Source organism: Melopsittacus undulatus, chromosome 3 (genome assembly GCF_012275295.1).
Source record: "Melopsittacus undulatus isolate bMelUnd1 chromosome 3, bMelUnd1.mat.Z, whole genome shotgun sequence".
NCBI classification, from domain to species: Eukaryota; Metazoa; Chordata; class Aves; order Psittaciformes; family Psittaculidae; genus Melopsittacus; species Melopsittacus undulatus.
The window spans coordinates 37557993-37582991 of NC_047529.1; the positions used below are offsets into that span (position 1 = coordinate 37557993).

General features: G+C 39.2%; 1 protein-coding gene across 2 annotated transcripts in view; it reads left to right on the plus strand.

Annotated features, from left to right (window-relative positions):
* LRRC1 (leucine rich repeat containing 1) overlaps positions 1-24999 on the plus strand; it is a 75319-nt gene that overhangs the window by 30755 nt on the left and 19565 nt on the right. For both annotated transcript variants that reach the window (XM_034060617.1, XM_034060618.1), the window contains exons 4-10: positions 1016-1105; positions 15201-15257; positions 16845-16908; positions 17662-17736; positions 19491-19635; positions 21639-21757; positions 22747-22830. In XM_034060617.1, the coding sequence (XP_033916508.1) occupies positions 1016-1105; positions 15201-15257; positions 16845-16908; positions 17662-17736; positions 19491-19635; positions 21639-21757; positions 22747-22830 (634 nt within the window). The remainder of the gene's footprint in view (positions 1-1015; positions 1106-15200; positions 15258-16844; positions 16909-17661; positions 17737-19490; positions 19636-21638; positions 21758-22746; positions 22831-24999) is intronic.

The window sequence follows — 24999 nt, forward strand, 5'->3', positions numbered from 1 at the left end:
TAAAAGCACCCTCTACCCTCCATTCTAATTTGTTTTTTTCCTTTTCTCACCATGCACAGTTGTATTTGCCTGTAGGTGTGTGTCTCCTTTGAGCTAGTTGCCTGTAGGTAACTCCATCTGCCTTGAGCTGGGTGGTGCAGAGAGCAGGAACCAAACCAAATGCTACAGCTTAAGTTTAGGTTGCATGCCCTGGAGGTTTAGCAGAAATTGGATGGCTGGGTCAGGGGCTTCTTCTCTGCCTCATTACCCCTTTTAACCCACCCTGTCTCCTGTGCAACTGCAAACTGAGCTGCTTGCTGCAGCCCAGTTGCCAGTGAGCAGTGAGTGGTACACAGGAATCTGCCTGCGTGAGGGCAGGAGAAGACAAGGTGTGCAGATGTTAGGTGACCCACCTAAAGGCTTTGGGAACTTTGGAAGTGTTTTGCATATGCCTTGATTTTATAGTGTAAGAAGGGAGTGATTACCTGCTGTTGTGTTGTGAACCAGTAAATGTGAAATGTTGTAGCAGTGCAACCTGTCTTCATAGGGAACAGACTGTTCCTTCAAAAAGCAGCCTAGAGTAGCTCATGCAAAATGGCCATGCTGTAAGCATGTATGTAATGGAAGCCTGAATGAAAATAATTTGTTTAGTTATTTCACTAAGTAATACAGGAAAATAATAGTAATTTTTTTTAATATGTTTGATTTTTAAAAATTTGTTAAAATGCCTCAAATGTTCTCAAGCCCTATAGCTTCTTAAAGTTACAGATTGTGGGCAGGGAAGAAAGGGGCTAGGAGACATGGGTATTACTTATTCTCTGACACAGAAAAAGCTTTAACATCTCTTATAGGGTTTTTTTGTACTATGATCCTTAGAATTTTCTGAGAGTCGTGCTGGAGTTTGGGCATGCTTCCCTCTGTGTTTATTTGCTAAATAGATTCTTGTTTTCCACTACATGTTCTCTTTTCCAGTATGTATTACGTGAATGTCAATACTTCTGATGGAAGTCCTTGATTTGAGTCAATATCTCCACAGGTTGCCTGAAAGCTTTCCTGAATTACAGAATCTAACATGTCTTTCAGTAAATGACATCTCTCTGCAAGCACTACCTGAAAACATTGGGAAGTAAGTTTTTATACTTTATTCCTATTTTATTTTATTTTTCCCCTTACTGTTATGACTATTATATAAATGATTTGCATAATTGTATGTAATCTCTTGCAGTTTATAAAGTTTAAAGTTTATGTGTTTACTTTTTATATTCTTTCTAGTCTTATGGATCTGTTTAAGAAAAATCCCTTTGCATTTTTACTTGACATTTGTAGGCTAATGTAGAATCTGAAGCATGTGTATGTATGTTTTGTTTCTGTTCTCCACGATTTGGATTAACCTGGAATTCTAGGTGCAAAATTTAAGATGGTGTTTTGTGGTGAAGATCTGACCCTTTACTTCCCGTCATTGTAGTAGGCCATTGATCTGTTATTATGAACGTGTCAGATGGCTTGCAGCTTAGCTCAAAACCAGACCATTTTTGGCACAAGAACAGATGGGTAAAAGCTGGCAGTGATCAGGATGGAAATTAAAAGGTTCCTAAGTATAGGAGCAGTCTAGTTCCAAAAAAAAGCTCCGGTGGGAGCTGTGGAGAGGATAACTCTTGGAACGGCTCTTAAGATGAAACCTGATAGGCTTTTAGGATGTGTTTGTTAACTCTGGGAAGTAGAGCAGGGCTGTAAGGGCAGACTTCTGAAGTAGAGACACACGGAAAATAAAGTGAACATTGTTTATCTGTCTCATTTTGACTGAAATGAACATTCATACTTGCAGAAGGGAAATCTCTCACCTCTTAGTAGGGAGAAGGGTGTATCTTAAAATTTGAAGAAAAGGTAATTCCATGTCTCCTGACTTGAGTACGTAAGAGTGGCTGTGCAACTTCAGATCAAAGGCTCTTCTAGCTCAGCTTCCTTCCACAGTTGAAGTAAGTAGATACCTAGTGAGGATTAAGAAGAAAAGAATTTGTTTCAGTGCTCCTCTTGTCATCCCCTGACTGTTTCTGTTTTGAAGTTTTTCCTGAGTTTTGGCTTTTGGTTTGTCTAATTGGTAGCCCATGATTAATCCCTTTTTCACATACTTGTGTAGTTTCTCCTTGAGCTCATGAGAATATCTTCTGTATTCTCCCCTGGCGAATAGCTGCACAGGTCTATTAGCCATTGCATTGATTTGTTGTTAGGTTTTTTTGGGCCTGAGTTTACCTACCTTGTCTTTGATCCCTAGTATTGGAAGAGGCAGTGAGCAGCTGATCTTGACTTGATTTGCCATTGATGTACACTTGATTTGCTGTTGATGTACACTTGATTTGCCATTGATGTACACTTAATTTGCTGTTGGTGTACACTTGATTTGCCATTGATGTACACTTGATTTGCCGTTGATGCCTTTGTAGTTTTGTACAGTACCCCAGGAGCTTTTTTCCTGGCTGAAGAGTCTAACTTGCTATTCCAGCTTCATGGAACTTAAGATATCTGTGCTTTAACTCAGAAAAGCAATTTGTTACTTTTGCTGAGTAACATAGCATTTTAGAGGATTTGAAATTTCTTGCAGCACCCAAGATTGTTCTTTATCTTCCCGAACTCCCTTTTCTTCTATATCAGCACCTGCCTTTATGGTTGGTTCCTTTGCCTATATTGTTCTAAGTTACTGTGTACTGAACCATTTCCACCTTTCTTCGGAAGGGTGCTGTAACTCAGACATTGAGTCACGAGTATCAGTAGAGGCTTATTAACTTCAGACAGCCTTTCATAAAGTGGACTGTTTCTAACATGGGTTCTTTCATGAGACAACATAGTAAACCCCAACTGTTTCTAAACAGAGGAGTCCAGAAAAGATCTTATTATTAGGAGCTCCTGCAATGTAGTCAAGTTCAGACCGGCATTGCTTGAGCCACATCCCATGGGTATGAAAGCTGTCAGCTGGCATTACTCCAGCAGCAACAGAAGTGGAAGATGTCTTTTGAAACCTCCCACAAGCACTAACAGGTTCAGCTAACGTGCGCCCAGTGACTATGGCCAAGTCTTAACCTAAAAATTGCATGGGCCAGGGCTTTTGTGACATTCTTCCTGTTCTGTAAAAGTTCACAAAACTTTTAATGCAGCTTTTCTCAGCACTGGCAGCTAAGAACAAGCTTGTTCAGGCTTTGTGGCTACTGAAAACTAAGGCCAAAAATTTGGGATTCTGCCTGATGATGAAAATGAATACAAGAAACATGACAAGCTGAAACGACTCCCAAAGCATGAGCTGGGCTGCTTCTTTGTAGACAGTAGTCTACAAGCTTGTCCTGCTTGTCATTGGGCAGTGTGAATGGCCATAGCCTCTGTTCTGGAGCAAATGACTAGAAAGCACTTCAGTTAAAATAGGAATACCAGACATTTGCAGATATGTCAGTATGTGGAGCTGTGCAAGAACAAGGGTAAAAATTTGCCTATTGATCCTTGCTGTGATATCATTCCAACCCTACATGGGCTGTTGCAGGGCACAGCAATGTAATCTGTCCTCCCTTGACATCTGTATGTGATTCCTGATATTGAAGCTAAAATGAGAAAGGATTCTCATTTGCTTCAGGAAGAGCTGTATGCTTGTGGTAGTGTTGGTGAGTTCTCATGGAGGAGTAGTCTGACAGGCCTGCTTTAACCTGGGAGGTTCTCCCATGTTAGCTCTCTAGAATATGAATATGGTACTTCTGTAAAACCACTTCAATCTCCTTAGCAGAAATTCTTGCTATCAGATTCATTCTTAAAGAAGCAAGCAAATGTGTGGGGTTGTTGTCTTTGGCTTATAAGGTGTTCACTATAAATAGGAATATGGCAATTGGGTAGTCAGTGGTAAGCCTGGGCTAAAGATGCATGCTTTCCAACATTGACATTAACACAAAGGAACTCATGGGGTGTCCACCCAAAGTGTAACTATTCCTGAAGTCTGCTGGGGAATGTCTTGTCAACAGAGAGAAAGGGATCCAGCTGAAAGTGACTGGAAGGTCTTGTTTGTATCCAATGAGAACTGTAACCTGAAGTCTTTATGGGTCATTTATGAGTGAATTTTGTCAAATTTTTAGCATTATATCTATAAATAATAGATTTATGTTTCCCAGTTTGGCTACCAACTAGTGCACCTTTCCTTTTTCAGTTTGCAAAGTTTTCATCATTTATTGCAGGTGAATTTCGTGGTGCAGCTGACTGCCTGGTGTTTGGTAAAAGCAGTGAAATACACTGTGGCTTCTCCAAAGATTGCCTGTTGGGGCTCTTCTGTTCCTTTCTCTGTTCTTTTCCCTCTGCACTTGCTGGGACACAAGAAATGCTAGAAAATAAAGTAATTCTAATTGTATCTTTCTTGCTGAAGAGACCAAGTAAGGCTCTTAAAGGTGTTTGGTTATGTTTGCAAATGCATTACTGAAGTTTAGTGTGCTTTGGATAATAATGGTATTACTTGATGGAATAGGCTGGACCTATGTGCTTTGTATGAGGGCTGGCAAATAGAGAGCAAACACTGTTTGTGGTTTATTCTGCTGCAGCTGGGCTTGTTTTGGGGAAGAGCTTGAAGTCCCTGTGCTTGCTGCCAGTCTTCTGGCCACTACAGTATGTGATACTTAGGCAAATGCATCCTAAATTCTTACAGTCTTATACTCTTGTCTGGAAACTGTCTAATACAGACAGTGAAATCTCTAATTCATCTTCATGTAATACAGTATGTACTTAGTGTCACTTTAGTTTTTTTAAGCTACCTATTTAAAATCTTGTGGCATTGCAAATTTCCCTTGCTGCCTAAAAGGGCAAAGTAACAAAAGTAATGGCAAGTATTTTTCTGAATGGGAATGCTTGGAAGGTTAGGTAGGAAGTTTTTCCTAATGGCAGATAACAGACTTGAATTGCCTTGCAGTGAACCATTAGTGGAAATGTGTCTTCCTCGTAGGTTCAGATATCCAATCTGTTACTTTCATGGTTTAATGTGTAAGATGAATTCCAGTGTTCAGCTTCACTGTCTCAGGCCAGTGTCTGAGCTTGATCAAACCATTGATACGTAGAGTTGCTGTGAATACTTTTACTGTGCCATTAAGAATTCTTATGTATAGACTTTGTATACTTTTTCTTTACATTGCTGAAAGGAGTATTTTTGAGAGTCCTAACTGGACATTTGAACAACATAAGCAAGGCCTACTTTGAACTTTTTGTCCTTTCTTTTGCTTATGCACAGCCATGCTCGGTGTATGTCAACTTCTCTTTCTTCTGTGTGACCACTTAAGTCTGCTTATCCAGTGCTGGTATATGTGCTGACAGTCAGATAAAGCATTCCTCTTTTAAGCTCATATACTGTTTTAGGGCATACTAGAATGATGTGTGACATACTGCTTTAGGACTTGATAACAGGCTAGGTGTCTTAATATTATGAATGCTAATTTTTGTGTTTCCCTGTGGTTTGTGTTCTCTTAATTCCTGGTGTGGTTGCTATCTGGAGTGAAACAGTGAATGCTAATTCATGTGAGATATTTTAGCTAATAATTAGGTGGGTGCAGCTTGGAGCAGGAATTGTCCTGTTTGCTGGGTGAACTGTTCAGAGAAAAAAGTTACACAATTTAAGCTGAGAGTGGGAGGGCCTTTTACAATGTTTCCCAGCCTAATGAGAGCAAGTCTAATTTCTTTGCCTGTTCTGCAGAATCGTGTGTCTGCACAGCTGCCCAGCAAGCAAGCATAACCTGTTCTTCCCAGCGTGGGTAGCATTTAGGAGTTTCCACTTGCTTCCCGGATTTTTCTTCAATACTTCCTCATTCATGCTACATACAAAACAGGGCATGACTTTTACTTGCAATTAAAAAACCAGAGTATTTTTAGGTAGGGATATTTGGGTAAATCAGGGTGTTTGTAAGTCTTCCTAGCGCATATTGTACAGTAGTGTGAATAGTTTAATGTCTGTCTGTCCCCAGCACTTTCTCTGTCCATATGTGTTCATTCTTTAGCGTTGGCTTAAGGATTAGTTCCCCACCAACCCTCTGTGATGTTGGCTTTTTACCAGCAAGGATTTAGGAACTTAAGAAATCCATACAATGCCCTCACAGCTTGATGTCCAGAAAGAGAAGAAAGATTGTGTCAGTTTTGTATGTTTGCTTATTTATTTGTGGTTCATAGGCTTGAACGGAGCCCAGGTACCTTCTTTGGAAAGCTTTTTATGTGAGTCTCTGATGCTTAATCTAGCACTGGATTCTCAAATGTGTGATTCACAAGGGCAAAAGACACAGTCCTGCCAGCATGAAATGTGTATGTGAAAAAGACAGTTACCTGTTAGGGTCTGGGAGGACAACAAAATCATCAAGTTTTGTTAATGGCTGAAGCGAAGTGCAGAGCATCACTATTGTGCTTGACATTATGATTTAAGGCCTGCTGTCTGTCAGCACACCAAACATCTAATTCATATCCAGATTTTAGCTTTCACCTTTTTTTCAGCAGTCCCTTCTGTGCCTGGAAAAGATAAGGATTACCTCTTTTTCTCTGAATGCTAAGGTTTAAAGTAGGAATGTGTTGGAATGGAAGTTCCCTGTCTGATCTCTAGCATGGCAACTAAAAAAACTTTTCTCTTCCATATACTATCTTTATCTCCCCCCATTCTAAAATGCCCAAGTAGGTGACTATCTGTATATGATCTCCAAATCCTGAGGATTTAACTGAAGATCATAGTAATTAATATCATGATCCATAGTATCCCCATCATTCACAGCCTCCATTCTCTTTTTTCAGAGAACTGCATAGTCTGTGATGCAGTAGACTAGCTTTGTTTTAGCTTTAGAAACTTTTGATGTGGGGAGGGGTGAATTTATTTAGATGGGAAGGATATTCTTCTGATGCCGATGACTGATGAGTCTGGTTTACCCCCAAGCTGCAAGCAGGCTGAATGGATCTGTGGACCTTACTACTGAAAGGGAAGTACCAGGTAAGCAGAGAAATTTTCCTCTTAACATCTGCAGCTAGCAGGTAAAATGTTGAAATAGGCATTTCATTATGACAGTGAACATAATGAATAGAACATATGTTACTGCACGTAAGAGCATTGTTTTGCAGAAAAATTTGTTATAGGCATGCTTTTCAGAAGCAGCAGAAAGACAAATATCCACAGTTCTTGTGTTGGAGAAACGAAGTCATGGAGTGTGGTTGCGTTTATATATATATATGTGTTTAATTCTAGAGGTTTGGAAATTTGCAGCCACTTCTGAACTCAGAATCTTTCATGTTGATCTGAATAGGAGTAGCTGGAGAAAAGAGGCCTTCATAGGCAAGGGTGATGTGCTTGATACAGGCGATCAAGAAGCAGATCAGAATGGCATGCTTATTCTGATGGTGAATTCATGGTCCAGTCCTTGACTGTGTGTTTTCCTTAGTGCGTGCTAGGATGCCTAAAGTCTAGATTACACATCTGGTAGCATTACATGTAATGGAAAATGCTTTTAAAATTGTGTGGAACAAGACAATGTAATTCTGTTCTAAAGTTTAGCTTAATAATGTCTGATTAATATATGGTCTTATATGATACAAAAAGAGTGATGGGGAGGCTTTTCTTGCAAACAGGTAGGAGAAAGACTGTAGGTTGTCTGGCTAGGCTGGTACAGGTAATATGAGAAGCTCTCACTCTGTCTTATCTGAATTTAGCATGAGAAGTAGTATTTGTGGAGTTTGAGTAGGTAGAGAATTCAGTGTTAATCACAGCTGTTTGTTAAATGAATAGAGCCTTGGGTGACACGATTTAGTGTGAGGTGTCCCTGCCCATGGCAGGGGGGTTGGAAATAGATGATCTTAAGGTCCTTTCCAACCCTAACTATTCTATGATTCTGTGAAACTGAATGTTAAGGAACTCCAAAGTTTATTTCAGGAACACTGCTTAAGAATATAATAGTGAATGCAGTGCCATCTGGCCTTTAAGTAAGAGATGTTGCATCTTGTATGTTGCACAAGGAAGAGCTGTTTGATGTATATTTAGCATTTTTTTTTAAATTAAGTTGTTGAAGGTTGATGTTGCATGAATGGAAGATATTTTAAAAATTAAATCTTGCAGTAATAGTGAATTGGCTTAGCCTCCCCAACCTGTTTCAGTAATCCTGATAAGCAAATTGGAGAATGTTAAGTTAAAGCATTCAAAAGGGAACAGGCTGAGCCATAATTATGAATCGCTCTCTTCTTTTTGAAGGTCATAGGGAGTTCAGTGTTCCTGTCTCTTCTTTGGACCATGCTTGTTGCTGCATGTGAGTGGGACAGAAATAGCAGAACTGATCTTAGCAACTTGAAACCCAAGTTTATGTAGAAAACTAGGCTTAATTAGAAGCTTAGACTACCTCTGTTACATATTTAGGGAATTCTTTGGCCATAAACTGTAGAACTTTCCTCTGGTTTTTAAGATTTGGATGTGACTTGTGCTACTGGCTGTGTATTTTGTCCTTCCTCCACTTAGTGGCTGATAAGATACTGATGTTCTTTATCCTTCTGTTTTCATTTGTGGAAGATCTGTAGCTTTTTATAAGCCAATTAATGGTAGTGACGGATCAATTCAACTAACTTGCTGTGCGAATACTCTTCCTCCGGCATTCAGTGTCTTTGCTGTTTAAGGGTAGGACAACAAAATTAACTGACTTTAATTTCTTTTGTGCCTATTTAAAATCAGTCTTCCAGGGAAGGAACATTTTCATAGAATCATAGAATGGTTTGGGTTGGAAGAGACCTTAAAGATCATCTAGTTTCAACTTCCCTGCCATGAACAGGACACCTTCCACTAGACCAGGTTGCTGAAGCCCCAACAAACCTGGTCTTGAACACTTCCAGGGAAAGGGAATTTACAACTTCTCTGGGCTATTTTCCTCCCGTAATTTGTGTTCACTTTTCTCAGCTCTATAGAAAATGGCAAGTTTTAGGAACATAATTCTTACTTTCAAATTTTATTACTAAAATTGTTCTTACTTGAATACTTGTCCTGCTTCTCAAACTCCAGAAGTAGACTGCTAAGGAAGGCCTCATGTGCCTTTTCCTTACCCATTATACACCTAAACATGAGAGGAAATAATAGTGTTTAATTAATAACAACAAATTAAGTTATTTTGTCTCTAAAAGGGAAGGGGAATGCTCTTGAAGATTACATCTATCTTTAACAATAGTGGCAAGATGTAGTGACAATTTCATCAAAATTAAGCCTAGCTAACATTACTTTGCAGTATTTTTTTACAGCATTCTTTATATTCTGAGGTAGAAACGTAGGACTTCACATGTATGAAGATTGTTTTGAAACGGATGAGTGCCCTTATTTAGGAAATCAATACTTCCTGTAATTTCTGGCTTGTGGAAGAATTTCTGTGATTCTGTAGCTTAGAATTTGCAAAAATCTCTCTCCCCTATTGCATGGTGTGGGCATAAGGTCTCTCTGTTTAAATTCTGTCAGATTAATCTTGTAAAAATTCATTAGTGCTCTTCTTTATCATTCACACTGTAAAACAGGCTTCCATAACCAAAGGGTACCTAAACAAAAAGGACGGAGGTGGGGGTGGAAGCTTTAAGCTGAAGTTAGGCTTTTTTGAGAAGTAGTCTTCTTGAGAAAAGAGAGCTTCCTCTCTTTAGGAATTCTTTCCTAAAAAAAGAAGAGCTCTTCCTTATATCCAATCTAAACCTACCCTCTTTCAGTTTAAAACCATTGTCCCTTGTTCTGGCCCTGCTAAAAAGTTTGTCCCTATCTTATAAGTTCCTTTTAATTACTGAAAGGCTGCAATGAGGTCTCCCTGGAGCCTTCTCTTCTCCAGGCTGAACAAGTCCAACTCTCTCAGCCTGCCTTCACAGGAGAGGTGCTCCAGCCCTCTGATCATCTTTGTGGCCCTCTTCTGGAGCTGCCCTAACAGGTCCACATCATTCCTATGTTGGGAGCCCCAGAACTGGATGAAGTACTCCAGGTGGGGTCTCACCAGTGTGGAGTAGAAGGGGAATGCTGCATCCCATGATCCTGTCATTTTATTGGGGGGGGGAAGAGTTGCTAAATATCAGGTTCTCAAGGAATTGTTGGTCTGCAGCTAGAAGCATTGTGGGATGAGAGTAGCTTAACAGCATCCTGTCAGATGAGTGACTAGTCACCCAACTGGTGTGTCCTGGGGTAGGGTCATGCATGTTGTTGGTATTAGTTGGGCAGTGGGGACAGGCTGTAAAATGTAAATATGGCTAGTTTCATGCATTTTGTATGCTGTTGTCAGAGTACCACAATTCACTTATCTCTTGGAAGACCCTTAATAGGTAGAAAAACCTGAATGTTCCTTTCTGCACTAAAAAGAAAATTAATTGCCTAGTTTAAACTCCCTTTCTTTCCAGTGTCACAATGAATGTATATGTGCTGTGTAGAGAGAGAGATGCAGGGTAGGCGTTATCAAAGCAACAATAGTCTTCAGATGCTGGCCTAGTGAACTAAACTCCTTTGGAACTGGTGGATCTCGCCAGAATGTGGATTTTATATGCTGCATCCTTGGACTTGTTCGGTAGCCATTGCTACTGCTGCATAAAAAGCTAGTAGCAGACCAAATTCAGAATCTGTACTGTGTTCTCGCCTTAGCCATCTTTATTGTATAGCATCTTCCCGTGTTCTGTATAGATGTGCGGACTATGCCTGTTCTCTTGTATTTCCCTTCTTTTGCAGTCCTACAGATGTCAGGAAAAACTGTTTGGAATTTTACATTCCCCATACCAGGTGAAACTTGCTGGAAAGGGTGCAGATGGGGCCACACATTTCTGCAGGTGCTTTACATCTTCATCTCTTTCAAATTTGCTTCCTTTTTTCCCAAAGCCTGACTTCTTGTCTTGCATGCTCAGCTGTGTGGTGCTCTTGACATGAAGTGTGTGACTTTTACTGCTCAAATAAGAGAAGACTGTTGTCCAGCTTTTTTGACTAAGCACCTTTAGTTTTTACATTAGTCCTTTTATTATGTGTTTTCATTTTCTCCTAGCTCTTTGCACATTTCTATTTTTGCCTTAGTATTTTAACTTCATTTTTACAAGAAGATAGCATGTGTCTTACTTGATTTCCAGTACTTTCCTCAGAAGCCTTTGCTGGTGTACCTCAAGGTACTCTGAGCTGTGTTTGCAGGACTGGGCTATATAGTGTTGTCTGTTGTCATTCTTAAGGCTGGCTTTTTGTCCCCTTGACTAGGGGAATGATGGAGCTGTTCCTGGTAAAGTTTAAGTACTAAGGTAACTCATCTCAGTTTTGTGTTTTATAACTTTACAAGACAGAATGTATTTAATGTGTGTGTGGCACACTGAAAATGTAATTTCATCCTCTCTTCTGTCTCATTTTTTGTTTCATCTAGATTTTTTCTAACCACAGTTGATGTTGTTTTACCTATTGCAGTGCATTGCTTTTGTCCAGAGTCAGCTGCTTTTGAAATGGGTGTTTCATAGAACATGTTGACACTCATAATCTCTTTGTAATTCATCCAAAGAAAAACTGGCTTGCTTTGAAGATGACGATGATGATGCTTTGGTTCCGATCCTGGTGGCTGGTTCTAGTCTACCTTTATTTTGGAGGAGCCCACTGCAGTTGACACGAAGTATTATTTGTGGCGTTCTCTGTTTGTAGACCATGTTGGATCGCGAGTTTCTGTCTCAAAGCCTGACAGGAGTTCTCTGAAAAGGCACTTCAAGCATTTAGGGACTACTTTGCCACTATTATTTTTGTTCTCAATTACTGATTTTGCATTCATTTCGTTTGAGGTGAATAACAATACCTTCCATGACTTGAGGTACAGCACTAAAGAAGTGTATCTGTTTTGTAGTGAAAGTGACATTTTCAGCCCTACTGTTTGTACAGTATGTACACATATGTACATATGTACAGTATGTACACAAATGTACACATTTGATATGGTTCCACCCTTGCATCAGAAATTATCTGGAATGCTGAGTTGGAAAACTTTGTAATTATTTCAGCTGCTGCATCCTTCACCTAATTTGGTTGCTGCCTTGTGTTCAGTAATCTCACACAATGCTCAGTATTCCAGGTTTGTGTGGTAGGTTTTGCAGTGAGACTTGTTACAATATTAAGGCTTTCTACAAGCTTTGGTGACGTAGGTCCTTACAACAGTAGTAATGGAAAAGTACTTAGGGCTTTATTTTTTTTCTTGTTTAGAATATGACATTTTGCTTGTACATTTTTCTGTTGATTGTGGGAGGGGAATGAGGACTGTTTGTGTTGGAGAGTAGCCTGCAATGCTCTATGGTACATCTGTGTTTCTGAATGCACTAGGTGAACAGTCACTGATGGAACTGTGTCTCCTGTCTGAGTAGACTAGATTACTGTTGCCTTGATGCTTATGGATTGAAGCAAGTAATCCCCAAGGCTATTTTTCTGTCCTAGATGAAGATCATGATTAGGGAAAAGAATAAACTATTTCATTTAGTGTATTATGAAAAATCTCTGTTTGTAGTTGAGAAGAGGAAGAATTACACTTTCTGGGGAAACGTGTTATTAAATTAGAAGACATATTTGAAAAATAGCACATAACGTAGTATTTTCCCAGCAAATTAATAGAAATCCTGTTCCTTGAAATACCTTGAAACCAGAAAAATCTTAGTGAACATAAAATGTGTTAAGAACCTTTTGGTAAGTCTTCTTCTTTAGGGAAGTCCTTCTTAGGAAGTCTTCTCCTTTAGGGAAGACCTATACCTCTGGTCTGTAATGTATTGAAGATTGGTGTTTCAATACCATACATTGGCTTGCCGGGAGCTGCTTCTGGAACTAGTTGAAATTTAAGAGTAATAATGATTTCTCATTTTGTAGCCTCTGTTTCAGATGGATCTGTCCTTGAACGTAATCCTTCAGTCTAATGGGGTAACTTTGCTGGTATAGGCTTCATAGACTTGGTCTCTATTTTACATTACTTGGTGGGAACCTTCATTTTGCCTCTTGGGGTCTGCTTACATTGTGTTTGTACTCAGGACCTTGGAAGAAGTCGAAAGGATAGATTAAAGTGGTGAAGGGCAGTGTCTTTGTTTTGTTCAGGGTAGAGTTATATAGTAGCAAGCCTGCAGTGGGTGAGAATAGCGTAGACTAAAACATTTCCAAAAAGCTGTGTCATTAGATATGAGAGCATAATCTTCTAGGCAGCGGACTCCCATAAGAAGAGAAGCTAGCCTAAGACTGCATCTGGCCACCAAAATGCATGGTACATGGTTGGATGCAAAGAGAGCTGTTGGTGGGTGTCCACATGGGGCACAGCTACCCTGTGGGTCCTTATCACATTGTTGGCTTGGGCAGTACAGATGCCTGCCTTGCACCTTCTGTTATACTGGCCCAGGTGTTTAAGAGGATTTATTCTATGTTGGATTAGGAATCTGTGTTACTCTTGCTGAGTTATTTTTAAGCAGGATCAATTTCATGAGCTGATTTGCTGGCTTGCCCCAGTTTAATGATACGATGGAGCTGGTTAAGACGGTGGTTCCCAAGTTCTTGCTGTTGAGTGTGATTTTGCTGACAAAGATTTTTGTTTAACCACAGCCAAAGTGGTGTCTGATGTAAGAAGAGAAATTAGAAGATTGCACCATTTTACTCACTGGCACTTCAACATGATGGGGAGGGAGATAAGTAGATGCAGGGTGATTTGTAAAACACAAGATTACAAGTCAGCTTGGTGGTTTGTGCATCCTTTTTGTATTCTCTTGATAAAAGTGAATGATCTAATATGAGCTTGAAGAGAAAGTGCAAAAATCAAAGTTAGATTGGGATGGGTTTCTAGAATACCTGTAAACAAAAATGTAATGGTAGTCTGTGAGTGTGGGTGGCAATGTAAAAGCAGATCCGTGTTCCTCTTGGAGAGAAATTGTTTTCCATCACCCTTTTGCAGTCCCACTCCACGGGTTTGGTTTCTGTGAGGCTATTGGATACCATGTCTCACCTTGGCTTGTGTTAAAATTTTTGTGAGAGAATTTTCTCTTGTGTTATTGGCTTCATTATTACCTTGTTTCTGTCAAATGATTTTTAGTGGCAGAAGCAGTGTTATTCTCTCTTATTTTTAATTGGATTTGTAATGGGCTTCTACTAAAATATCTTCACTTATATGGTATGTTTTAATTGTACTTCTGTAGGAATACAGAATGCGCTGGGTAGAATGTGCTTATTTTAAAAGTGGGAGGGAACTGCTGTAATCAAAGCTTCTGTGAGATATTGTTCATTGTTTTCTGAATGCAGTATGAAATAGGTGCTTGAAATAAGGATGTATTTTTCAAACACTGTCCAAAGTCAATCTGTGAAAAATCATCTTTCCACCCTAAAAACTAATTCTTCAGTTTTAGTCAGGTTATGAGCTGGTTTTTTTTTTTTACTGTGGCTAACTAGTGATCCTGTAATTCAGTATGTTTGTATTGTCTGAAGTGAAAACAAATCAATTTTATGTGGTCTAAGTATGTAGTGGTTTTTTGTTTTGTTTTATTTCCTAAGGTGTACAAACAAAAACATTTTGGGTTTAGCCTTAACATGTGTTTCAAATTTAGTAGAATTTCTTTTTTAATCTAGATTTTATTTAAGCCCAAGCACGCTGTTCCCCCATCCCTGCAATGTTCTGTTGTAGGAAACTATGTATTTGGAGTCACCATATCTGATTTTTATTTTTCCCTGGGTTGCTGGAGGATTAGAGCAGATTATAGTGTTGGGATAATGTCTGACTCCTTGTGTCCCATTTAGCCATAAATAAGCCCTTGAAAAATCTGAATGTTGCTATGGTGACGTGAGTAAAAGCCTGGGATATGGAGTAAGTGAGCCGCTTAGAAACGTAATGTCACTTACAGTAATGAGCGCACCGTCATTAGAACAATGATGGCTTTACCTGAGGCTCTGTAACTTTGGTAGCCCATGCCAGATTCTGAAAGTGAGTAAGTAAATGCAATTCATATTGAACATGCTCTATTCAGTAACTTGGAGCTACGGACCTTCTAACAAATGGAAACTGGTGTTTTTTTCTGTTTACTTTCTATCTTTAATGTGTTGAAGTATCACAAAGAAACAAACAAAATCTTCCAGTCTTTGTGTACTGCCTTTCACATGATGAACTAAAACAAGAAAATCGGTTCACAGCAATTTCGTTTTAAACTGTGTACATGCACTTTTCTTCTGAAAGTGTGGAATATAAAAAGTAAGATTGCATCAAAATGTGGTTTGTTCTTTTTCTCTTTTTTAGTCTTTATAACCTGGCCTCACTGGAACTTAGAGAAAATTTGCTGACATATTTACCTGAGTAAGTGACATTTCATGTGTTTAATTGTATTAACATAAAATGTTTTTAGTCTTAAAATCTGGTAACATACGAATGTGAATGACAGCTAAAAAAATTGTGGGAATTAACATGTAATGGATGTAACTAGGTGCCACGAAAACAAAGCTGTATTTCATACAGCGAGTTGTACTTGGTTAGTAGCAGGAGCATGTAGTCTTTATCAGTTGGTTTTGCTCTATAAAAATACTCTGTATAGAACACTGAAGTGCTAAATGTTTCTTCCTGCACACCTTGAATGAGCACATCAGCAGTGGGAATGGTGGTTTGGGTTGTTTTTATGCTGAAATTTCATAACTGTGAAAGTAGGGTAATAGGATCTGAGAGATTTCCACTCTAGACCTTCACAGCATTTAAATAAGCATTTGTGTTTGGGGCTAAGTAACCAAAAGCTTCCAAAACCAAGGGATCAAAGCCTTGGTGACAAACTAGGACTACTGATGTCTGCAGTCTGACTCTTCCCTCCGTAATTTTTGGGGAAGAAAAATAGCTAGATATTTCTGTGAAGTCTGTATTACGACAGAGGAATTGGTGGTCTTCTGTAAGGCTAATTAGATAACTTATATTTTGGAGATCCTTTCCAGCTGACTGGAAGAAGCCTCTTCTTTATCTATTAAAGTATTTTTCTTCCTTTATGACCTGTCTGCTTCTTGCAATGGATTCGGTGACTCCTATTGTGCGTTTTTGCATAGTCTAGTGAATACTGTAATGGATTTAACCTATTTTAATCAGAATCCCTTCCCTAGTTTCTTTGGGGTCCTTTTTTTTCTGTCAGTCTACCCAGTACCTTGGTTGCAGCTGTTACTATTTTAACAAGGCACTTTAAATGTCAGTGGTCAGAAGATTTGTTAGCTAGGTTTTGCATGCAGTGTCAAAATAAAGCTATCATAAATCTTGACCATTTTATTGCTTCTGGAAAATTCTGACTGTCAATAATGTAGCTGGCAAGTCTTGGCTTTTGTGCTACTGTGGCTTTGGGGAAGGTAAGCAAGAGCTCTGCAGCAGACTGCTTTTAAAATAGAAGGATGGCCCTCTGTGTATGCTCATGTTCAAAGAACTTGTTTTGCATCCTTATGGGCTTTCATCTCTTTGCATCCTCAAATCCAACCTAAAATACTTCAGAAACAGATAGATCATGTTGAAGAAATAAATGATGGATTTATTGACTGTTGAATCACACCATTACATATGATCACTATAGGGAATTTTTATCCAGTTGCGGAACTGTAGATTTCCCTTAAAAATAAATCTAACCAACTGTACTAAACTCTGTGTCATTGTCCACCCTGAGGGACTGATGGTTAAAATAAAGAATAATTATGTGATTGCCTATACTAAGTTTTATGTTTAAAGGGCATACCATTACACTGGCAAACCAAATTATTTTTTTCAGTAAGATATTACTGAAAATAGTTTATGCCCAGTAAAATAACTGTCTGTCTATAATACATTGTAATTTGAAATACAAGTCTCAGTAAAATGAGCTCATTCAAATATATGGGGCTTCTGTTGGTTTAGACTGATGTGGTTTTGTTTCGACTTATCTTACAGATCACTTGCCCAGCTGCAGCGACTAGAAGAACTTGATTTAGGAAACAATGAACTTTATCACTTGGTAAGAGAACATACCACTGAAAGTGCACACTGGTCTTGTTTTATGCATCATTTAGATTAAATATGTGTAAGATTTTCAAAATTGAAGAAGGAAAAATTTATGGAGGGAGCGGCTTTATATGTACAGATGTATTTTGGCAGTGGGATGGTACTTCCCGTATCTGCTTAGTCTTGTTCAGTATGTTACTTTACCCAACAGAGCTGCAGCTGATCTCTAGAAAATATGAGCACTGCACAGGTTTTTCCTACAGAAAGAAAAAGGAGCAGAATGGCACGGACTCTTGTCTCTATTTGCAGTTGCAATGAATGCATGGGCTTCTGTAGGGAGCTGGATGGGCTGAGCACAGATGAAAGCTCAGCTATTTTCACAGTGGGAGTAGGAATCTTTGGGGAGGGACTGAGGCAAACTGTTGAGGATCGCAGTGTCTCAATGTTCTGGGAGATAGATCTACCAAAAGATACCCATCATCTCCCTTAAGGTGATTCAAATGGTGGATTTGCAGTAGATTAAGAGTGTGCATATAATTTGTTAGTGCATGTCAGGAAAAGTGTGATAGCTTGTTAAGCTATAGCAATTAATTTGTATGATGGAGTTCCCAAATGCTTGCAGTCACCCTTGCTGCATTTAACCATTGTACCTCTAAGTAGTGCTTGGAGTAAGGACTGGGTTGCTCAAACTGTAATTATGGGGTGGTCATTTGGTTTTTACTGGAAGCTCCTATACTACTTAACATTATTACTTTCTATGTTATAGCCAGAAACAATTGGTGCACTTTTCAATCTTAAAGATCTCTGGTTGGATGGAAACCAATTAGCTGAAATACCTCAGGTAAAGATGAGCTCTACTGATGCTGTTTTGAAGATGCTTTTCAAACAAAACCTTTTTGTTCACTCTTACAGGGAGGTGATTTAAAATCAAGTAGTTTTCTTAGTTCACTTTGCCAGGGTTTGGTTTTGGATGTGTAAGAGTTTTCTCTTTGTAGGTTCTTCTGCAAGGGATTGTACATGGTATCGTATGTTGTCAGACATTTTCTTTTAAACATTTTGACAAAGGAGTTGTTCAATTTAAAGGATGACACATCTGCCAATAACACTCTCAATTATCAGGGAGCTACTCATTGGCTGAGCTAACCCTCACCTTTTGTATCTATCTGAATTGTAGTTTTGACAGTTTTGTGGATGAATCATTGGGGTTGTTTGGTTTTTGTTTTTTGGTTGTTTTTTTTCTCTTTTCAGTCACCTTCATCCATTCAAATACAGTGTTTTGGAGAAGTACAATAACAGAACTGTTGCCATAAATAGAAATTTTGATCTCTGCAAGCAAATCCCCCATCTGACATCAGTCATGGGATGAGGGGCCTTAGCATTTAAAGCTTACAGTGCTCTAAATTCTTAAGAACTGTGATAAAGTTTTTCTGTAGAGAGAAAACCTGTTTTCTTCCAGTCCTTGTGCAGTTTGCTTTTATTTGCTGTATTGATCTCATTGTCAACAGTGTTACCTGGAAATGAGCTACAATTTAGTGGGCTTTGTTGGCTTTGTTACCGTTGGCTTGGCCTAATAATTTTTTAAGTAGATGTAGTTAAACATTGATACTCACTCATAAAAGGTTGAGTGTGACTTCAGCAGCTGTTTTTCTTGAAGCTGGCCATTATTGTGTATTTTATTTAATGTCCAAAAGATGAACTTGTAGGATAAAGGGGATGTGTGTGTATGTTTAGTGGAAGATTCCTTTGAGAAGCAAACATTTCTAAAATAAAAGGAATGATCTTGTCAGTTAGGATCAAGGCTGTCACTGTATGAAAACTTTATATATGTAAAAGTAAAGGACACTTCTGCCCCAGCCATTCTGTTCTCTGGAATATGATTTGGATGACTAAAATGAGAACTATTCTGGAGTGTGTATAGGGGTATCTGTATACATGGGGAATGGGAGTGTGCTCTGATGGCTAATAGGGACAAAGGCATTTCTCTGTCAGAATTTTAAGCTAATTGTTGGATTACCATTGTAAAAAAAATACATTAAGTAATCATTGATAATTGTAGATGATGGCAGTGTAATTTGACAGTTCAAATATGCTTGCTAGAGCAACACTCCCTATTCCTATTTCTACATTTGTTGCAGTTGGGAGATCTGAAGATATGAAATCCCTAGATGTCATGGCATGTTGCTGTATCAGCCAGAAGAAACTAATCCTAATTTGCCTAGGGTTAATTGGGAGGGGCAGACTTTTAATTACATGGAGGTTGATAATCTCTGGTTCTGAAAAAACAACTTTGCAGTCTTTACTTGAGGAAAACTCCAGTTTTGGCTGGTGCTTGCCTGGGTATGCTTAGCATACCTTGCCTGGCTTCTGAAGCCAGTCTTAATAGAATAAGGAACTGTGTCTGGATCACTTGTTTTGTCATATGTAAAATGTAGTTATTTACTTTATTCTGCATTTTAAGGTCATACAAAGAATGGCCAATGCAGAGGTCATTCAGAGAAATGTTTTTCTTTCTGGAATTTCATTGCCATGGTACATTTTTCAAATTGCTTTGTTACATGTGTGGGCATGACTTAAATTTTTTTCCTTGTACCACAGGAAGTAGGAAACCTGAAAAACCTGCTTTGTCTGGATGTTTCTGAAAATAAATTGGAATGCCTTCCTGAAGAAATTAGTGGTCTGACTTCTTTAACAGACTTGCTTGTTTCTCAAAATTTACTTCAGGTCTTACCTGATGGCATTGGTAAGTACAAGGTACATGCTATCACACAGAACCATTTAATCCACTCTAAATTGGAAGTAATTTGTTTTCAGGTCTTTTGAAGTCCTTTTGTGCAAAAGATGAGCTTGCCTCAGCATTTTGTCTTTCTTTTTCCTTTTTTTTTTTTTTGCTTAGTATGAAAAGCATAGCTCTATTAATTTCACATTTTAATTGTCTGCATAATGACTACCTTGTAATCCTTTTTTGGTCTTTACTTGATACCTACCTGAACAAAATGACAGTTATTATGTCCTCTGTTCCTACCATGTCCGTGTCAATATCATAACATTGTAAAATTGTAGCTTGTAACATGCTGTGGGTCTTGATAAGACTGACTGACAGTATCACTACAAAAAAAAAATGTCCTGTTTAATGGGGATGTGTAATTATCTTCAGTTGCACATGATTAATCCTATACTGAACCCAGTGGAAGGCTGTTCCAGCTGCAACCCATTACACCTCACCCTTGAGGGAGGATCCAAACTACAACCTTGCACTGTGTGACCCCTTATAACAGGTTTAATAACTGAAGAATGTTTTCTGAAGCATTACCAGAGCCTTTTTTAAGGTAAATATTAACCTCGTAGTAGCTGTGACAAGTAGTCAGCAAGAGATTGTTTCTCATCAACTTTTTCTGGAGAGTTTTATGTTGCAGGAGTCTGCCTTCTTCAAGGAGGACTTGTGAATGTGGTTTAACTGGGATTGTGGAAAAGAACAAACATTCCCCTTCCCTCCGTATGCTATATAAGCCTAAGAAAAGCAAAATAGTTTTCTAGAAGTTAAACCTGGGGAGTGGGGTGACTACTATGGGTCCTACTGTTGGCTAGTGTGTGTTTGGTAGAGAGTTGTAGCAGCCCTCTCTGATGATCTGAGCTGGCCAGTACAGTTGTACATCAGAAATTGAGTTGTATCTACTTCCTGAAAGGCTGAAGTATGATTTTACAGATGTGGCCTAATGGGTGCTGGGTAGATGGGATATAGTAACTTCCATTTATCTGCTGCCCATAGTTCTCCTAATGTGGTCCACCCAGTGTTTGCTTATTTCTGGTGAAAGCTCACTACTAACTCATGTTCAACCTGGTGCCCAGCATAGTTCCCAAGCCCTTGCCAGCAGGGCTCTTGTGCAGCTTATTCCTCCCCAGCCCGTACCCAGTGCACAGATCTGTTCTGCCCAGGTGCAGAACTGTGCTTCTTGCTGAACCTTAGGTTTCTGTTTAGTTTGCTGTCTTTCTGTGTATCACCTGTCTCTTCGTGATTTGGCATCAGCAAATTTGATGTGCCAGCCTATTAGGCTATTTTGTACCATGTAGGCATGGGCAGGGAGGTGTCAGCAGCTGGTGATGTCACTTGAATTCTCTGTTTGCACTCTCCTTTGCTTTGCACTGAAGACCAAAAAAGAGGTGAAAAGGAGCAGAACAATGCAAGCTTTCTGCTCTGAAACAGTATTTTGTCCTTCCTGGGGAGAAGGCCTTTGAAGAAATTTGATTTCTAGTCCAGAAAATAAACTTGGGTTTCATGTCTGACTAACTGGGTTCTGTGTTAGGACAAGGAGATCTTGGTTCTGTTTGGATTTGGGTTGTCACTTTGGTTCCATTTGGCTACTTTGGATGAGTAAATGTAGGTGCTCTCTGAATACTTTTTTATTAATAAACATTGTATCACTGATAACTTTCTCCTCTTTATAGGCCTTTGGGTAGATACCTCCTTGAAAATTGCATGGGCTATCATTCAGATTGTAACTTTAATACAATTCAATATACTTAAATATTATATAGGAATATTAATAGTAAGTATTCAGTGATGCTAGAAACCTGCAGAAATATTTCAAGCACAAAGTGAAGCACTGCTTGATTGTTTTTGTTTTTTTTTAACCTGAAAAAAATTATGTTAGAGTATTTCTAAAAGCTTTGCAGCAGTAAAATTCTCTGCAATTCAAATAGGTATCAGAGGTTACTAAACTAAACAAATGTATTCTTTCTCTCCAGGAAAATTGAGGAGGCTCTCCATTCTGAAGGTTGATCAGAACAAACTTATTCAACTAACAGATTCAATTGGAGAATGCGAAAGCCTTACTGAACTGGTTCTAACAGAAAACCAGCTGCAGGTAAGCACGATCATGGCTGCTCAAATTGCTGGCAGTAATAAGACTTGCTGCTAAGTGCTGAATCACTTAGCTTGTAAGATTAGTTACCCTTGCTGCTGCTAAGTAGCAAGTTTCCTATAAATGCATCTTATTTCTTACCTGTTAAATGCATGCTGAAGATCAAGTTGTATGTAGTAACAATCCATCCTTCCAAAGGCTTAAGCAATTACATATTCACTCTTGAATCTTTCATGGCCAGTAAGGGAATTGAAGCATGTGGAATGCAAGTATCACTTACTTTGTTGTGTTTTTAATGCTGAGTTTGTGCTGTATGGTGGTGGTGCCAGTTTTTGCTGTACGTTATCTGGATCAGGCTTGCTGAAACTGAATAGAAGCCCCAAGCACCGCAGAGCTGCGGTGTTCCTTGCTCTGCTGATCTCCAACCAGGTATTCACTATGATATGTGGTCAATTAAAGTAAAATCTCAGACTTCCTTCCTTTAAGTGTTTCCTTCCATTATTTTGAAACTGCTTTCACATGACATTCACACTTGGAGAGTAGTATAAAGGTCTAGGTTAGAGCATTTCTTAGGTTAGGTTGGTGCTTGGTTGAGTTAGGAGCTTAAGCCTGTTGAAAGGATGCCTTTCTGGAGGTCAATTCATAGCACCTAAGTTAGAAGCTTACCTATCAATTAGCTGTTTAGGGATCCTAAAGTTATATAGTATGGGCATTCTGCATACATACTTTTGTACACAGCTATTACACATCTGTCATCTGAGTGCAGAGATAACTACCTCATCAGGGAATTTGTATTAGAAACTGATATTCCTTGGATGTTTCTTCTGCAAGATAAACCCTTAGATATCTTTTGGAAGGCCTGGTAGTAACAAAGGTAACAACATTCCAGTTTTGAAAATGGATTGGTCTATTCATTTTAAATGAAAACAGTTTTTTTCTGACCCTGAATTTGTAAATTCTGTTTGCATATTTTTTTGGTTTTCTTTGCACAGTCATTGCCGAAGAGCATTGGAAAACTAAAGAAGCTGAACAATTTGAATGCCGATAGAAACAAATTAACATCTTTACCCAAAGAGGTAAGATTTTTGTTCTGTTAACTCTCACAGATGTGATTATACAAACAGAAAACTCGTGATTTCAAATGCCTACTGGATGTAACAGGCACCTTGGATCTGCTATGTATTCCTTCAAGACCGATCAGAACCACAAACTTGTCCATTAGATCTGAACAGCATAAATCTCAACAGCAGCTGTGGTGATTTGGTGGCTTGGAGGTGCAAGATGTCCTTGCTGTTGAACAAGAAGGCTTGGATCTAATTAGTTTCTAACTACTAATTCCCAATGTGGGTGTCAGGTCCAGCACTATTTGAAGACTCTTGGAGTTGTGATAGAGTGGATGCATTTAAACACCAATATGCCTCTTCTGCATGTAGTATAAAAATACTGCTGGAGTCTTCCTCACTTCACTCTTGTGAGTAAATGGAAGGTTTAATGTTCTGAAAAATTATTCAGACACTGTTTTGACAGACTCTTTGGATTTGGAGATGTCTGGACTACTTTTGTGTTTAAATACGAGGACCTGACATGATCACTGATGCCTCAAATCTTACAGCTGTGATCGCTAGGACTTCTTGTCTATCTTAACAATACATGGAATGAAAGGAGGCTGTAATTTCTGTTGTGAAACTAAATATAATGAAAGCCTTACAAGTTTAATTAGCAGTAAATCACAGAATGGTTTGGGTTGAAAGGAATGTTGAAGATCATAGGGGAAGCAGCATCCTGTGACTGGACTGCAAGATGGTTCTGATTGGATTACTATTTCTCTGTAATTTTTGTCCAAGTAGTTCTGCCTCTTAATTTTCCTATCTGTTTCTAAAATGTGGCTTTGAGGTCCACCTTTCTCAGTCACTTCAAGAGCAGCAAGGGTATGTACTCAGATGGCAGCCAATGGATGGGAATTGAGAAAAGCATCTGCTCTGGCTAGTGATTACACACTTCTGCTCAGGCCCACTTACTTACTGAGCTTGGACAGCTTGAGAAGGAGGTGTGAGGGGGAAGCAAAGTGATTGGGAACCAGGAGATAAGGGAAAGATGCTAGTCTAAAGAGGAGGGTTTGAGCAGGGCAGAGGTTGCTGCTGTGGCATCATCAGCAATTTGAATGACCCAGCTCTGAGCTGTATCAGGTAGGTCACCTAATCAGGGCTTCATGATAGCCTGTATTGCTCCTTTTACTGATTGGCTTGTAAAAATACATTTAATAAGATTGGGGGAGCAAAGAGAAGGTGTAAATACTGCAGCTCCTCTAGCAGAACAGTGTCTCCTCTGCCTAGTTGCTGCTGGTTCTGAGCAGCAAATTGCAGAGGACATACCCAGATGGGTTGCATAAATGCTAGCAAGAGGCAGGACCTTGGGGAAACTGTTTCTGGATTGGGATGTGATGACAATTTTGATCTTGTGCTCATTCAGCAGAAAACTTCATGTCCTTACAAAGAGCTTAGTTTAATACATTACATAGGTGTCCTAAACTATCTGTACTTGAGACTCGCACAATTCTGTGTCTAGTCCACTGAGCAGAATCACTCTGAGCTTATTACAGCGTGTAAGGTTTTACTGATACTCTTTGTTTCCAGATTGGCCATTAATAACTTATGTAGTATATAAGCACTTTTTCTAAGTTAATGATGTTCATGGTATTGGAAGTGGTGTGTGAAGGTGAGCAGTGTGGCTTGGAAGGAACAGGGTCAGGAGCAGATGAAAGGAGAATGCTTGGCTTCAGAAGCAGGTAAAGCAGGATGAATCTGCAGTGTATATGTTTTGGGGGATTAACAGAGTCAAAGGCTTGGTGCAGAACAGTAAAGCAGTTCATGCTAACAAAAACCTGGAGACTTGGAACTGGAAATGGGTTTCAGAGATGGAAAGTGTTCCCCAGATGGTGAAGGCACTGGGGATAAGTGAAGAACGAGAACGGGTGTGGACAACATTTGTGCACATGAGAGAGAGAGAAAGAGGAGGGAACATCTGCACAAGGGGTGGGATAAAGTCAGGGATGAGTCTGTGTTTGGAGAAGGAGGGTGATGAGGAAATGGAAGGGTGGGATCTGGAATGAGGTGAGTTGAGAGTTGTAGAGAGTCCAGGAAATAAAGCTGGGAGAGGGTGGTGCCCAGGGAGTTTGGCAGAGAAATAGAGGAAGCAGATCTTGGCATCCACTTCTTTGGAATAGATTTTCTTTTCCTGTAAATGTC